The sequence below is a fragment of the Thamnophis elegans genome, chromosome 5, assembly GCF_009769535.1.
Source record: "Thamnophis elegans isolate rThaEle1 chromosome 5, rThaEle1.pri, whole genome shotgun sequence".
Classification (NCBI taxonomy): domain Eukaryota; kingdom Metazoa; phylum Chordata; class Lepidosauria; order Squamata; family Colubridae; genus Thamnophis; species Thamnophis elegans.
Window position 1 is genome coordinate 67340443 of NC_045545.1, and position 17449 is coordinate 67357891.

The window sequence follows — 17449 nt, forward strand, 5'->3', positions numbered from 1 at the left end:
AGATGAAGCCAATAAAAATATTCCTAAATGCAAAAAGTAAACGAAGTGAAAATGGCTGTCTCTTGATACATTCAAAATAGCTGAAGAAAGACAGAAAACAAAAGGCAAGGGAAACAAAAAACTAGTGTCCAATTATTTGCTGAATTGCAGAGAAAAGCAAAAGGAAATAAAGAGAAATGTTTAAATAATCAGCGGAATCAAACTGAATAGTTAAGAGCTTAATTTGAGAAATTTGCAGAAATCAAAGGAAACTTCCTCCTTTAGATGGGCACAATAAATGATAAAACAAGCAAAGATCTACTGGAGAAAAGATGGAAAGGGATGACGCATGAAAGATAATGTCTCTTGGTATAGCAAGTAAAGGAGTGGCCAAGGTCCGACAAATATCAATTTATATATTTCAGTATCAAAAAAGGTAATGATAAAGAATGCTCAGGCTATTAACCTTACCTAAGAGGCAGGTGAAATAATGCTGAAGATTTTGCAATGCATATTTCAATAGTATATGGGGACAAAATTGACATACAAATGAATTTGGAAGAGATGGGTGAATTGACTGTACTATTAACATACAAAAGACAATGAAAAAGGCAAGGGAGTTCAAAAGGATGTCTATTTCTGCTTTATTGATTATACTGAGGTTTTTGCATATGGAAAGGGATGGGTTTTTGTCCTCTCACACCTAAATCCTAATAGGTAAGTAAGGAAAACAATAGGGAGAAACACTGGTGAAAGGAAAGAGAAATATAAGGTGAATATTTCAGAAGTTCGGGTTTATTATGTTGCTTGCTTGCTTGTTTGATTTATTTATTTCCTTTATTTTTATAAATAGCTCAAGGTGGCAAACATACATAGTACACCTTCCTCCTCCTCCAATTTTTCCAATAACAATAACCCTGTGAGGTGAGTTGGGCTGAGAGAGAGACCAAAGTCACCTCAGCCAGCTTTCATGTATAAGACCCAACTAGAACTCATTATCTCCTGGTTTGTAGCCAGGCACCTTAACTACGAGACCAAACTGGCTCTCAAATGTTACGAGCTTGACATCACCAGCCAGGAGTTATGGAAGTTGAAGTCCACATGCATCTGTTTAGGATTGATGACCTCATAGAGTCTTCATGCAGTGATGGGGAGAAAATCGTGCGGGGGTTGGACTTGGCCTCTTAACTCTTGTTATCTACAAATTGTGGGTGGCCTTCAAAGATATGGGTATATAAAGTCATCTCATCTTCCAATTTCTTTGATGGTAAAAAAGCAACAGTTAAGCTAGAAGATGAACTAAGTAGTTCAAAATTGGGAAAGGAATATGTAAAGATTATATACTTCTACCTTATTTAATTTACATCTAGACTATATAAAAATAGTGGATTAGAATAGAAATTGGAAGTAAAATTGCAAGGAGAATTACCACTGACCCTAGATAGGCTGATGAAAGCAAGGGAGACATAAGGAATCTCTTCCAAGATTTAAATTGAAGAATGCAAAAGCTAGTTTGCTGTTCATTGTTAAAAACTAAACAGGCAGTGTAATGCAAAGAGGTAGAGAAGAATTTGAAGTAATTACAGATTTTTATTTTCTTTGGCTCAAAAATTCACTGGGATTGGGAGAAAGATAACAATAAATCTAAATAAAATATTAATATACAGAAACATCACTCTTCCAATTGTGAAGGCTATAGTTCTCCCAGTTGTAACTTATGACTGTGAAAACTGGATCATTAGAAATTCTGAATGAAACACATTGATGCTTTTGAATTCTGTTGTTTTAAAAAAATGTTGTGAGAAAAATAATTATCAAACGAACTGTACTGCTGACTATTAAGCGCTAATAATGAAGCTAAAATTTATTTTCAAAATCATTAGAGAAAATATTAATATTTGAAAGACAATTGAAAGATAAATTATCAGGGAATGAGATGACTAAACATAAGCTGTAACAACTCAGATATTGGCAGACAATCCTTGCAAAATGATTTCCGCCAGTTCATGGGAGCAGTGAAACTGAACAACAGCCTAAGCCTATTTCTCCTTTTTCTTGGAGCCTCCTCTCATCTCTACTGCTGAAAATTTGTGAAAAGTCATGCATGCCCTAAAATAAAATCAATTGTAGTTTAAAGTAAAATAAAAATCACAAACTCTCTGCAAAAATCCAGGAAAAATGCAAGATCTCAATTCTCCTTTTAAGTTAGCATGGCTCTAGTCACTTTGTGTCATTATTCCATACAGGTCTTTTGACCTTCACATAGCTTTAGGCAAAATCATTCCTTGGATACCAAACAGTCTCCCACAGCTATCCTAGGTATTCGAGGCCCTTTGTTATAGAAAGAGGCTCAAGCAAAGCATGATGGGCATTTTCAAACTAGTTGAACAACTATTATAAGGATATGCCAAATAATAAATAAGTTGTTAAATAGCCTTTTGTTCTACAATAAATAGGCTTTAAAATGTTATAATCAGGTAGTAGAGGAAGGATAACAATGATCTTTGAAGTAATATTAAGAGAGATACTTTGGTTTGGTGGCTGAGATCAAAATCCTACTCCTATATGAAGACAATTATGGACTTTTGTTGAAATATCTCTGTTAGTTGCTGGTGTTCCAGACTTAGGTGCCAATTAAAACTGTTAATGCCCTAAAAGGATAGCCCACAGTTGTTTATGGGATAGCTTTACTCCTATGAGAGCCAGTTTGGAGTAGTGTTTGGGGCACCAGAGTAGAAACAGGGAGACCATGAGTTTTAGTCCCACTTTAGGCACAAAGGCATCTGGGGAATGTTGGAACAATCACTAACACTTCAATCTCAGGAAGCAGTCATTTCAGTTCTAGGAACCAGCCACTTCCAAAGTCTTGCTAAGAAAACTTCAGGGATTTGTCCAGACAGTTGGCAAGAATCAAAACTGACTAAAAGACATAAAAAAATTCTACTATCAGAAAAACCTATCAGGTTATTAAGGTCAGCAGGCAACACCCTTTTCATGATGCACTCACTGTCTGCGGCCCTTTTGTTGGATACAAAGCAAGTCTATTCCAGTGTTGCTCCCAAACTCTGAAATGTTCTCTCTTTGAAGTTGCTCCAACCCTCCACCCAAAATGATCCTGAAAAATTACTCTTCAGCCAAGACTTTTCTGTTTAATTTGGTTTAAGAATGACTCTAACTCTTTTGTAAGATGTTTAATTGTTACTTTAAAAAAGACAGGATATAATTTGTCAAAATAAATGTAATTTAACTCTTTTCTGTCTCTGGCCTCGGAAAAGGAACCCGTAATTACAAGTTACTTACTATTTTATGACAAATGTTTCATGCCCTTCAGCCCTCAGTTTATTGTAGCTCTTAACCTCTCATCATTGGATAAAAGGGCTAGTTTTAAAAGGATGTTAAAAATGTAAGTAGAAGAGTGGGACTTTCTAGGACTTTCTTAGATTTGCTTTGTTGGCAAATTTCTCTAAAGGACGGGTGACTTTGGGACCACTCCCTGGTGTTTATAAAAATGGGATAGCTGCTCTATATGTGGACTTTTATTGTTTATGAATAAACAATATCCCTTTTACCAAGAAGCAAATGATGTACAATAGTTAGTTGAAAATAGGAAAGGTACTTGCCTATATATGCTTTACCAGATAACCCAACAAGCTATAGCCACTGCTCAGCTTCGGTGTTGGATGAATCATCTCTGTGATAGTTTTCAAACTGAATTTATTCTTTTTTAAAAATACGAAATACTCAATGTGGGGAAGAGCTCCCATGGTTAGAATGGGGAATAGTTGAGCCTCCCACTCAATCTATTTGTATTCCCATTTCAGCTCTGTATAATATGCGGGTGGTAAACATAATTATGGAACAGGGTGGCTCAGTGGCTAAGATGCTGAGCTTGTCGATCAGAAAGGTTGGCAGTTCGAATTCCTAGTGCCATGTAATAGAGTGAGCTCCCATTACTTGTCCCAGCTTCTGCCAACCTAGCAGTTCAAAAGCACGTAAAAATGCAAGTAAAAAAAATAGGAACCATCTTTGGTGGCAAGGTAACAGCATTCCATGCACCTTTGGCGTTTAGTCATGCCAGCCACATGACCACGGAGACATGTTCGAACAGTGCTGGCTCTTCAGCTTTGAAACAGAGATGAGCACCACCCCCTAGAGTTGGGAACAACTAGAACCTTTACCTAAACATAATGATGAGAACAATAAGAAAACTACAAGCAGAGTGGTTCACGTCTTGAATCTCTAGACTCACTTCAAGTAGTTGGAAGAAGGATCTCACTATAAATTATTCCCTCTGGAGTCTAATGTTGCCCAGAGCCATGGCTGAGATAGGAAACGCTACAATGCAAATGTAAAGGTCACATTAGGTGCAACCATGTTATGGTTCAGTGTAGCCTGAAGCCTGCTCTTAGTTTAATACTGAGGGATTATTTACTATTTTGACATTTACTTTTTTTTTCAATCACTCATTTTTCCTTTATATTTAATATGAGAGATAGTTAGGTTCTCATATTGGTGAAGGCATCAGACTCGAAACCATGTGCTTGAGTTGTTCTAATCCCACCTCAGGCATGAAGCCAGCTGAATGATCTTGTGTAGTCATTCTGTCTCAACTCTAAGAAGCAGGCACTGGCCAACCACTTCCAAAATTTTGTCAGGAAAACTGCAAGGATTTGTCCAGGCAGTCATCAGGAGTCAAGCCTGATTCAAAGACAAACAAACTTTTACAGGCTTTTTTCAGGCTGAGCTGCATCCTTGTAGTATGATACCATAGCCTCCCTCTGCCTCTTAAAACTTTTTTACTGTTTAATTTTGTTTTAATTCTGCTTTAACTGTTTTTTGATTTTGTATTTTTCTCTTGTCTTTTTAATATGATTGTATAGTTTTATTTGGAAGTTGCCCAGTGTCACACAGATGAAATGGGCAGTATAGAAATTAGATAGATAGGTAGACAGACAGACAGAATGAACAAAATACTGCCTTCTCTCCCCACCTCGATTAAACTATTCACACACAAAGTATAGTTCAATTAAAAATCATGCTATTAGGAGGCAGCCTTCATACTAGTTACACTTAAGAAGGCCACAGTCTTCATAACTCTGGGCCAAGAGATCACGTGACTACAGAATTCTTTGTTTAAATAACAAAGAAAGCTTGGCTGGTTTTATGTTTATAGCAAATTATATTTTGAGATCAGCATTCAGTTTCATTTTAGCAGACGGTCACATCGGCAATGTATACAAATGCTGTCTCAGAGGCTACCCATTGCTGGTACAGTTTTGCAAAATGAAGAGCAGTTTGACCAGATGGATGCTGTCTATACCTTGAGGTTTTTTTTGCTCCCCATCTGTGAGAAATTACAGCAGAGTTTTGTGATAGTTCTTCATTTCCCCATCTCTGCAAGTCTCTTATTATGCAGGTTTTAGACACAGCTGCTGCACCAGCTGTTCCTCCTACTGTCACAAAAGATGTCATTTTTGTGGTGGTGGGGATGAGGCAGCCCCCATGGCAAGTTGCTGAGAAGCCCCCAGTGGAATTAAAAAGTTTAAATTACGAATTCACAGTGTACATTTATTCAGGGTTAATGAGTCTGCTTAACTATGTCCAGAATAAGCAGACAAGCAGGCCAGTGCTATTCCCTCCAGGACCGCAGGGATTGAATCTTTTCTTCAGCATCATCCTGTCAATTTCAAAGGTGATGGTAAAAGATAACCCAGAGCTGTACTTGGAAGTCTTGGAAAGATTCATCCAAAGCAGAATGGGATCTTTTAAATTCCACTAAGTTTTTCCAAAACTGCATAAATGATATTGAATCAAAAGAAAGGCAAATAGTGTGCTCCCAATGACTATATTTCTTTTCAGAAATCAATAAAAGGAAAATGGCAGGGAGAATGGAGTTTAACAAGACTAGCTGTCAATCCCATAATATTTTCAATTAGTGTATGGGATGGAAGGCAGGCAGGACATAGAAGTTTATCAATTTGCTTCCAATCTACGGTATTTTATGCTCTCCTAAGCAGGAAGATTAAAAAGATTTGAGTGGAAAATTTTACATGTATTTCTTCTTTGTTTGCCAGTACACAAACCAATTTCTTTCCTTCCTTAATACCCTCTATGTTTATTCACCATCTTATGTTACTGTGTGTATTAGATGTTTTTATCTGGCCAATTTTTGCTATATGATATTGAAACTTATTTTTACATCACATTCAATCTCCTGTTCAAAATTTGACCTAATTGTATAGATGGAATACATTTAAAAATTGGTATTAGTTGTTATACTCTGTGTTTTACTAGGTTCTGCACCATAATACAGAGAACCCCGATCTGTGTTTTGAAAACATTATTTGAGTTTCCTTCATTTATAGAAAACTAAGAATTTTATGATTGTGCAGTATATTGCATACATGAGCAAGGTTTAGAGTCCACAAACAACATATTAATAAAGCCATAAAATGACTTTGATGACACAGGGCCAAAAGCAACAATTTAAAAGCCTGTAGTTGTTTTTCATTTATTGTAGTTCCTAAATCCTTTTCTCCCCAAGCTCTTTATCAATTCATTGCTCTTGAAATAACTAAAAGAAGAGTCAATGCCTTTCATCTCAAATGTGCAGAATTTTAATTGTAATCTTCATTTTGAAGCGTTGTATATTTAAAGAATATAAAAAGAATGTGTACATTATGTGCATAATACAAAAATATTTTATAAAGGAGAGAAACTTTGACAAATAGCCTTGGGGAGTTACAGTGTTAAGCAAGGAGTGGCAGAACTGTTTAAGTTTTTTTTTTTCTGGTAGCTGTTCTATTTAGTATCACACAAATTATCCACAGGTCTAGTTCCTATGAAGATCCGGCACTAGGGGGTGGTGTTGGCAGGGAGAGTATTGCAGAGTCTCTGTGGTTGTTCATAAGGGCGAACAACTGCATGGTGCTGCAACATTTGTAATTCTGGGACTTGTTTGTAAACCCTAGGGAACGCGTTTCGTGTAATTTTGAACGTTCGCTAAGGAAACACTCGTAACCCAGGGATTACCTGTACTAGCATTTGTAACTGTTCTCTTTTGTGCTACTAGATAATTATTATTTCATACGACTTATCTTTTCTCTCCTGTTAGGAATGTATATAAAAATAAGTTTAATACAATATTGTATTTTTTTTAAGATGGCTTCTAAGGATATGTGCCATTGCAATGAGGGCAGGGGGCTTTCAGGATTTTATTTGGAGTAAGAAAGTGTTAGATTAGAAAGGGATTTTTTTTTAATAATGTGGGGGAGAGTAAGGAGTATTGGAAAACTTAATGAAGAAGAGAGATGGAAAAAGAAGGTAGAAAAGAACATCATAATTGCAATAGCTGGCCTTGCAACAAATCAAAATGGCAGGGAGCCAGTGAGTGGTAAAAGCAGCAAATAAAGAATGGCTGTCAAATGTTAGTGTACTTGGAAGCCATGGAGATGGCTGTGCGGCTATCATTAGAGAACTGCTCAGAAGAAAATTGGCTAAACAGGGTAGCCTCATCAGAGACACAAGCTGATCCAGACAAAGTGGTGAGCTAGTAGTTTGGCAGCTTCTGTGGACTATTTGCCTTGTTATCAGGATGCACTTGGAAGCTTCAATAGCTATGAAGGGCAGATCTCCACATTTTGGATTCTGGGAGGATTATTGAACAGGTGTAGTGTTGGGTCTGTCACCTAGAGAATCTACCATTCCCCCAACTTCTGTATTGGAGAAAGCCTGTTGGGTGTTACAAAGCTCAAAATGGAGGTATGTGAGAGTGATATATACTGTAGGTGTGATAAGGTGTAAACAGCAGGAGGGAACAATCAGATGGCTGGTTTAGAATAGGAGGTGGAGTGTTGCTTTGGAATTATTCCAAATGGAATAATGTGGAGCAGTGTGAGAGCTTCAAGGGCCCACATTGTATAGTGCTGTACTTTGTGAAGACCAAGGTTATGAATAAGGTCCTCTATGGCTTAGACCAGTGATGGCCAACCTTTTCGGCGCTGAGTGCCAAAAGTGCACGTGTGCACACCCATAATGCAATGCATGTGCACCCTCGTGCGCCGCACATGCATGCACAACCCCTCACATGCACCTCCCAACATATGCATGCATGATCCCCCCACGTGCGCCCTCCCTCCTACAAATGTGCACATGTCTCCCATATGCATCCCGCATGTGCTGCAGACACCTGAAAATCAGCTGGGAGGCGCAACGGCTCACGTTCCTGCAGAGAGGGGTTGGCCATCACGGGCGTAGGCTGTAAGCTCAATTCATGTCAAGCAGATAGACTGTGACTGGCTTTGAAGTAGAGTTGGTGCCAATCTCCATTAACAAATGTTACTATGTTTTCTTTGTAATGTTATATTTCATATTTTCATTCTGGATGTTATTTTGGTAGGAGATAAAGCATATACAATTATATATTAAAGCAAATTTAATTGACAGCTTCAGTCGTTTTGAATAGAAGTAGATAACATGGTTAGTGTGTGTGGCTGTATTGCAAGCAGAGTTGTAGGCAGGACAGCTGCTTCTAATGTGGACATTCAACTGCTCTTTATACTATTTTAATGAAGGCAGCAGATGCTAAATTATAACTGATATTCACATTACAAAATTATACAATAAGGATCTTGTTCAAGTGTCTTTAATTTTAAAAGTTTAAGGTACTGTGGAATTTTTATATGCCATCCCAAAAACTTCATTTTAAAAAATGAATCTAATCTTTTTGAAATATCCTTTTCCACTCAACTTTTCTTAGTTTTCCACATTTGTAAATTCCTATAATGTGGGACAGAGTTATTGTTTTCATGTTTCTTACATTAATCTGTAAACTGCAGGTTATTCATCCTATAAAAGTACAATTAAAATAAAAAAATAAACATGAATTTCACAATTTATATTTACTACACACCACTCTTGATATCAAAGGTACCTATTTAACTTATTGTTTTATTACACTGATCTATTACACTACATGAAGTCTTTCTTCTTAAGCATACTGAACAAGTCATTAGCCGGTTTACATATTGCATTAGACCAGTATTTCTTAACTTAAAGATATAAATAGTCCTTGACATACAATAATTCAATTAGCAACCATTTGAAGTTAAAACAGCTTATGACCAGTCTTTACACTTATGATCGTTGCAGCATCCCCACATGATCAAAATTCAGGCGCTTGGCAACTGTCATGCATTTATAACAGTTGCATTGTCTTGGGGTCCCATGATCACATTTACGATCTTCCCAGTTGGCTTTTGACAAATAAAGTAATGGGAGAAGCTGGATTTGCTTAATAGCAGTGTGATTCCCTTAGCAACTGCAGTGATTCACTTACAATAGCAGAGTTGGAAGGGACCTTGGAGATCTTCTAGTCCAACCCCCTGCCTAGGCCGAAACCCTATACTATTTCAGACAAATGGCAATCCAACATCTTCTTAAAGACTTCCAGTGTTGGGGCATTCACAACTTCTGGAGGCAAGCTGTTCCACTGATTAATTATTCTAACTGTCAGGAAATTTCTCCTCAGTTCTAAGTTGCTCTTCTCTTTGATTAGTTGCCACCCATTGCTTCTTGTTCTGCCCTCAGGTGCCTTGGAGAATAGTTTGACTCCCTCTTCTTTGTGGCAACCCCTGAGGTATTGGAACACTGCTTTCATGTCTCCCCTAGTCCTTCTTTTCATTAAACTAGACATACCCAGCTCCTGCAACCGTTCTTCATATGTTTTAGCCTCCAGTCCCCTAATCATCTTTGTTGCTCTTCTCTTTACTCTTTCTAGAGTCTCAGCATCTTTTCTACATCGTGGTGACCAAAACTGAATGCAGTGTTCCAAGTATGGTCTTATCAAGGCATTATAAAGTGGTATTAACACTTCACATGATCTTGATTCTATCTCTCTGTTTATGCAGCCTAGAACTGTGTTGGCTTTTTTGGCAGCTGCTGCACACTTAATTGTGGCAAAAAAAGATTATAAAATTGGGTGACTCATTTAACAACTGCCTTGCTTGCTTGCTTGCTTGCTTGACTTATTTATTAAATGTCTGTGTTGTCCATCTTGCTTAGGGGCAACGCTAGGTGGCTTACAATCAACATGTGAAAATTATCTTCCCAATTATGGTCTTAAGTCAAGGACCATCTGCACAGAACGCCAGCCATACATTAAAAATCTACCCATCTTAAAGTTGCCAAGCATTAGACCATGTGCCATGCTTATAAACCAGTGGCCATATTCACATATTGCACTAAACCAAAACCAAACAAGATTTTATATAACTTAATATATAACATAAAATGTTTTTTAAAATATACATTTCAATAAAATTAATTCAGTTAATTAGCAAAATGAACTTGACTGCATGAACTCAGCAAGCCTAATGAATGATGTTACATTTCTATATTGGTATGTAGTGCCCATGGCATTATTATTTCAGGATGAATCATTTAGATAACCCGCACAGCTTTAAAAACATTTGGTTTGAGAGAAAAAGAATTCAGTCTGGACTCATAATCAGTATTTCTTAACAGCCAAGATCATTATTTTTTAAATACACTTGCTGCACAAAATCTTGTTTTATTGCAAGAGAGGAAGAGAATAACTAGGTAACACCCTGGATATCCCATACACTTCAAGAAGATAATCTGTTCTGTGAACTATTTAAGGATAGATAATTTACAGGTAGTCCTTGATTTATAACAGTTCACTTAGTGACCATTCGAGGTTGCAACAGCACTGAAAAAAGTGACATGACCATTTTTCACACTTAGGACAATTGCAGCATTCTCATGGTCACATGATTCACATTCAGATACTTGACAACTAATTCACATTTATGACGGTTGCAGTGTCCTGGGGTCATGTGATCCCCTTTTGCAACTTTCTGACAAGCAAAGTCAATGGGGAAACCAGATTCATTTAACAACCATGTTACTAATTTAAGAATTGCAGTGATTCACTTAACAAATGTGGCAAGAAAAGTTGTAAAATGGGGCAAAACTCACTTACCGTAAGCAAATTAGCAACTTTTGGGCTCAATTGTGGTCGTAGGTTGAGGACTACCTCTACTGTATAGCCATTTAACATTTCTAACATACAAAAATATGATTAGCTTACAACAGCCTGAAAAAGCCTATATTGGAAATTATATTTTAAAAATAACTTTGTATCTATCCATATGAAAACAGGAAACAAAAAAAAAGAATAGAGACTTTTTCAGTGAATGGAGGAAATCTATTATTATAAAAAAACACATGGCTATTTTCCAAAATTTCTAAATTCAGCAATTCATGTAAATGTAATGTTGCCAATATGTAGCATTTAAAAAAAAATCTAAGAAACTTTCATGATTCCCACAGGAAAGTTAACAAAAAAGTACTTACACATTCTTTATACTGTTAAATGATTTGTTCCATTAGTTTATACTATTTGAGACTCTGCACGTACAATATCAATTAACATCCACAAACATGTCAGGGAGCTTATATTAAGTAGTGTTCTTTGAATTATGTAGGACATTGTACTTTTCCAATTCAAATTAGGATAATGACTTATTCTAATCTTCCTCATTTTCTATTTTATTTTTTTAAAAGCTGCCTCTAAAGCATTTCTAGATCTATTTCATTCAGTTTAAATAATATAAATAATTCACTCAATTTATATAGTATCAATACAGCATAGATGCTTTTTATATTATTTTTGGGGGAAACATTTTTCAGGCTTAATAAAATTATGGCATGTTAAGTAAGGATGGATATTTTCTCAGATCAGGAATCCAGATCTCCTATTAAAATGTTCTCAGTGTAAAACCTGTACTGAACTGCTTTTAACACAATTCACATATGCATCTGTTTTGATCTTCAGGGCTCAGATAGTTGGTACTTGGTTAATTTTGATGGGACAGGCTGCCTGGGAGCTGGATTTCCAAACGGTCGCCTTATTCTTTTTGTGTTTCTTTCTTATTAGCATGAAAACCAAACAGAATACTTAGCTTGCTAAACAATACAATTTGAAAGAGTGAGGAATGGAACTTATGTATCCAAGAGTCTTTGGACCGACCCATTACTTCTAGTTCACTTCCCTAGCACACACTAGCATTGTTCAGTCACATTAGTGGCAGAAGGGATTCAACCTCATCTGTAAGCTATAGGAACAGTAGTGGAGTGATCACATATAATTTGCTTTACAGTCCTGTGCTTTGTGTGAGTTCAGACAGGGTCTTAAACAATATGCTTAAAAAAAAAAGCTCAGTATTACTGTTTGATGACTGCAGCCCAAAAGAAACACAGAAAAATCTAAAATCTATTTGAAGTACTAGTTAAAAATATACTGATCCTTCAACTTTAAGAAGAAATACTGCCCATTGTTTAAGAAGAAGGCAGCAGAAGGTGTCACTGAATGAAAGCAACGATGTGAGAAGAGAAATAATAAAAGCTTAGGGCAGACGTTGCCCAAAATATCAATAATATTCTGAAGCAGATTGGTATTTATTCTTTTGAACATAAAACGTGATATGATTTTGGCATAGTGACTTTCAAACATTTGTATGAGAGGAATTCAAAAAGGAGGCAATAGATTTCCATAGATTATCTGATGAGAACAGACACTTAATGGTGGAAGATAACAAATATACCAAACAAGCGAAGTAAAGACATGTGATAAAAAAAATTAACAAGCCACAGCAATATCATAGTCCTATAAACTAAATACAAAACTTCCTTGGTTCCCAAATATATATATATATATTTGGTATCGTAAGCAACTTTTCAATGATAAATAAAAACTCAGTACAACAGCATAAACCAGTAATTTTTAAGGCCTTATATTCAGTCTTGTTTTGTCTTTTTAACCAAAGTCCTATTAAGCATCCTATTTCAAATAAAACTCCAGCACATACAAAAGTACATTTGTTTTCTTCAATTAAAAAAAGCTGCTTCACTTTGTATAATGGTGTTTAAAAACAGAGTCTTCACTATGCTCGCTGTATTGAAAGTGATTACTCTAAAATGAGATTAGGATAGACATTTTAATTTATAAACCTAGCTTTTTAGCAGCAGCAATAGTGTGTGTATGTGTGCGTGCAGTGCATGAGGCCAAGTGTAGTATTCATGACACAAAGCAGGTGTGTCAAACTTGTGGCAACACATCTTCATGTGAGGTATTGCAACTTTTTTCCCCTTTGCTAAACCAGGGGTGGGCATGGCCAGTGTGTGATGCATCTGGCCTGTGGGCTGTGAGTTTGATAACTTTACAAAGGGATGAAATTACGAAAATAAATTAACATTTTAGGAAGATCTATGCTTGCTATGCAAATAAATTTTGCAAGATCATCCATTTCATCTAGAAGTCCAATTTTTTGTTCTTTTAAAATAAGAAATTTTCTGTGCATCTGTACAAGACTGGAAAAGATACAGAAAGACTAGCTTTAGCCAGTTAACATGATTGGATGATAAATATTTGGAACATCATTCCTCCAAAGATAAGACTGGCCTCTACCCTGATGCTTTTCTACAAGGTCTTAAAGACATGGGTTTGTCAGAAAGCTTGAGGATCCCATTCTGAACCAGTCAAATGGCTTGTCTGATTCTGTTGTGGCTGCACTAGGTGGTTTTAAATTAAAAAAAAAATGTGGATTTTTAAAATTATACACTGCTTGGAGTCACTCTGAGAATCAGGTGATCATATAAATTTGTTTAATAATAAATAAATTTCAAAAAATGCAATACATAGTTATCTGTATTCATTAATAAAAGAATGAGATAAAATCTAATAATCCATTTGGCACTTTTGGTGTATTACTAAACATAATTATACCTGTTGGCTGTATGATCAGAGAATGACAACTGCAATAATAGTTCTAGCTATGTATGATTGCATCATTTTCCATCTGGTAGAGCTTCAATCAAGGAAAATATTTTTTAGTATTCACACTAAATAACACAGGATTTCATAACAAGAATAACCTATTTGACACGCTTCCTATATTCACCATACTATCTACTCTCTTCTTTCATTTTAGAAACCCAAGAAATAAAACCTATTTCTTCTCTATTTGCTAACATTACTAAATCTTAAGCATTTTGTAAGATGGTGTACTTAAAAGCATCCCAATTTTTGTGTCATTATTTATGCAACTGAATTTAAAAAGTGCATAATTTTTTAAAAGCCAGCTTTAAAATTTGTTTGATCTGTTATCTGTCCTTATAACCTAGAAAAGAGGTATGGATAAACAAAACATAAGCAATAACACTTCGAAATACCATAACTACAGATCAAGATCATTATCAAATGATATCCATCATGCAGAAAATTTGTTTGCTGAACAAATGTGTTTGTTGCCGAAGAAATTGTAGATGACACCAGTTGCAAAAGTTACTTGTGTCATCTGATCCTTTTAACATTTAATTAATATTTCTTGATTTTAAAACAATTAAGAGATATTTTCCTCAGCTGGTAGTATAGAAGGGAAAACTGGATATCTTGAAGAAAAAAGGAAGAAAATATTTTGCTTGTAAAATACTCAAGCGCCAATTAGCAGAAATCAGCAATCTATACTAAACATTGTGGACAGACTTCAAGTAGAAATTAATATCCAATGTTAATATAAATAAATGCAGTATTACAAAGGATGCTCAGATATACATCTTTTTAATCACCATTGGAATGTGTTATTATCCAAATAGTTGTTAGGATTATTTGGTAGTAGATCTTTTATTATGTACAAGGAAGTCAGAAACATCATGCCAAACATTACTGTCCTCATATAAGTAGGTCATGGATGATTGTAGTGATGGTTGTAGAGTGTGCCGGTGATACTCAAAGAGCCAAAGAACAATCCCCCAAACCACAGCAGCAAAAAGTGGAAAGGGATCTTGTTTGGGCTGTGGGATATAACCCTTCTCTACTGCCAATCGAGACAAGCCAAACAGGATACGAGATAATAGATACATATTTATCTGTTCAGGAAAAAATACTGAATTAAAATTAGGCAATTAGCACAACAGGAAAATGAGATTACTTGAAACAACTTTCAATTTAGGAGATCATCAAATGCTTTCATACCAAAATCAGTCTCTAATTTTAACCAGCCTGCTTGCATTTTCATAAGGTTCAGCAACAATTTACATCTATTTCTAAATCTAATGCTTGAAATATCAGCTGTAAATCCTTTCCCAGTTGCATGAAAACTGGTTTCAAAAGAAATGAAACTGTGTGCTAAGTACATTTCCTAAAAAGCATCCAAATTATACCAGGATTTTTTACAATGATAAATCAACATAGATAGGCATTCTTCTGCCACAATTATATACCTTGTGAAGTATTGGTTGTATTTTTTTTATCCCAGAAGAAATAATGCTTCTCTAAATGAGTTTACCATTTGAATAACAATACTGATATTTTGTTAAAATGTTCATTGAGTGTGGTTAGCAAATAGATAGCAGATGTTCTTTATAGCAGGGCATGCCCTGTGGAATAAGATTGTCCCCAAACACCCAAAGAGACCCCAGTCTACTATTGTTTATATCATCTGTGAAGACTTGGTTCTTCACCCAAGCTTTTGGTACATGAAAGTGAGACCACTCGCTTCATTCCACTTTCCACTTTTTATCTTGTATTAATGTTCTTTAATGTGATTGTTGTGATCCATCCAGAGTAGTTGAGAATTGGGTAGCATACAAACTTAACAAATTATAATGATTACTAATTCCTTTCTTAAAATTTGCTAGAATGAAAGAAAGAAGCAAAAGAATTGTATTCAGATAAATTCACTACTACATCTGTGGCAGATATGCAAAAATTAATAATGGAAGAATGTAATGGTAGAATTTACTAAATTTCCCCAATTTCTCTTTCATTCTTCATTAGATCAGTATAACCATAAATCTAACACAAAACCACACAGTTGCTTACCTGGCTGTTAATATTATTATTTTCCCCAAACACTAACCAGCCCACAATGAAGGCTGCGAGGAAAGAATGAAATGGAATCTTCTTTCCTTGCATTCGTGACTGCATGGCCATCAAACCCTTATAAGTGAATACAAAGTAGGCCAGGTTTTTGGAATGAGTATAGGTAGCTTGAAGAATTGCTTTCAATTTTTCCTTTAGGCTGAAGGGAAGAAACAAGGAACAATTATTACACATAATGCTATTTCCCTGGAAATATTATTAATCAATTATAATATTTATTGGTCATTGCATCTGATGTACATTAAAAAGTAATAATGATCTTCATTTCACTTTCAGAAAATATTTGAAAACTAAAGCCACATTAAAAATCTGTTTCTAATAAAAGAGCATGAATATGTTTTCTCATCAATGTAGAGATGTACTCAAATGTTCATAACTTTTAAAATGGCACTTTTAAAAACATTTATAGTTGTATAAACTATAACATTGGAATTAAAATTGAATTAACATGCAAAGAGTGGCTGTTAAGTTAAATCTGACATGACTAAGATTGTTAAAATTTTACAATATGGACTAATAATTATGTTCTATATTTTCAATGGATTGGATCTGAATGGAATAGAATATTACCAAATCCCAGGGGTTCAAATTAGATTGGAAATTTAAAACACACAGAGAGAAATACATACACACTAATGCCCCAAGAAGGTAGTGATAAACCATTTTAAAACAGTGCCAAGAAAACTACATGAAACTGTCTTATGACTTTTAATAAAAAATATGTTTGTTGGAAAAGATTCTACCAGACTCCTGATCCCCCCCCCCCACAACCGCCCCCTTCAATGAAGTTAACCAGATACTTCCTTTCTATGTTTTCATATTTTCACTTGTGGCAGAGTTTTGTTTTTTAAAGCTTGAAAGTATTATTTTAATAGAGATAATAACATGAATGAAAAGCAACACAATTTTCTCTCTTTGCTTTATAATTTATTTTATAGATGGAGCCAGATCACATGACACTGAATTTAAAAAATTTCTCATTATTTATGAGTATGTTTCATTTCCCCCCTTTAAACAATATTGTGTTAAAAGTAAACAGGTAGTTTATATGAAAATAGGATATCAGTTTTACTGCCTTGTCAATCAGGTACTTGGTGTCTCTGGTGAGGAAGTGGAATTTTTTTAAATGTTGGCTTGAGAAAGATTTCAAAGCAAAATGTTTTGACAGAGAATAGAGTGAGCCCCTAAATCCCTCCCAATGCCCCCCCCACGTGGATTAAGCACCAATAGTTTATAAATTTGTCAATCTGATAAAAATAGTTTTTAAGTGCAATTAGTCAAAAGGCATTATAGAAAAAGGCTGGAAGAAAAAATGGAGTATAGATTGGACAAAATGCAGATCCTACACTAATTCACTGAATTTTATAGGGTCTCTTGGTTATAAGGCTGAATTACTTTATGGATTTAAGTCAAGAGATATGGTCATGTCACCCTGCCCTCTGATAGATCACAAAGATGTTAACAGTTCCTGCTGGCTCAATATGTCTTTATTAATAAATCATGCCA

General features: G+C 35.4%; 1 protein-coding gene across 1 annotated transcript; it reads right to left on the reverse strand.

The window, feature by feature from the left end:
- Window positions 1–13898: 13898 nt before the first annotated feature.
- On the reverse strand, window positions 13899–16132 carry LOC116508629 (peroxisomal membrane protein 4-like). Its single transcript, XM_032217264.1, has 2 exons — window positions 15884–16132; window positions 13899–14928 (listed from the first exon to the last, which is right to left on the reverse strand). The coding sequence occupies exons 1-2, from the start codon at window positions 16115–16117 to the stop codon at window positions 14665–14667; spliced, it is 498 nt and encodes a 165-aa protein (XP_032073155.1). The 5' UTR covers window positions 16118–16132; the 3' UTR covers window positions 13899–14664.
- Window positions 16133–17449: the final 1317 nt, after the last annotated feature.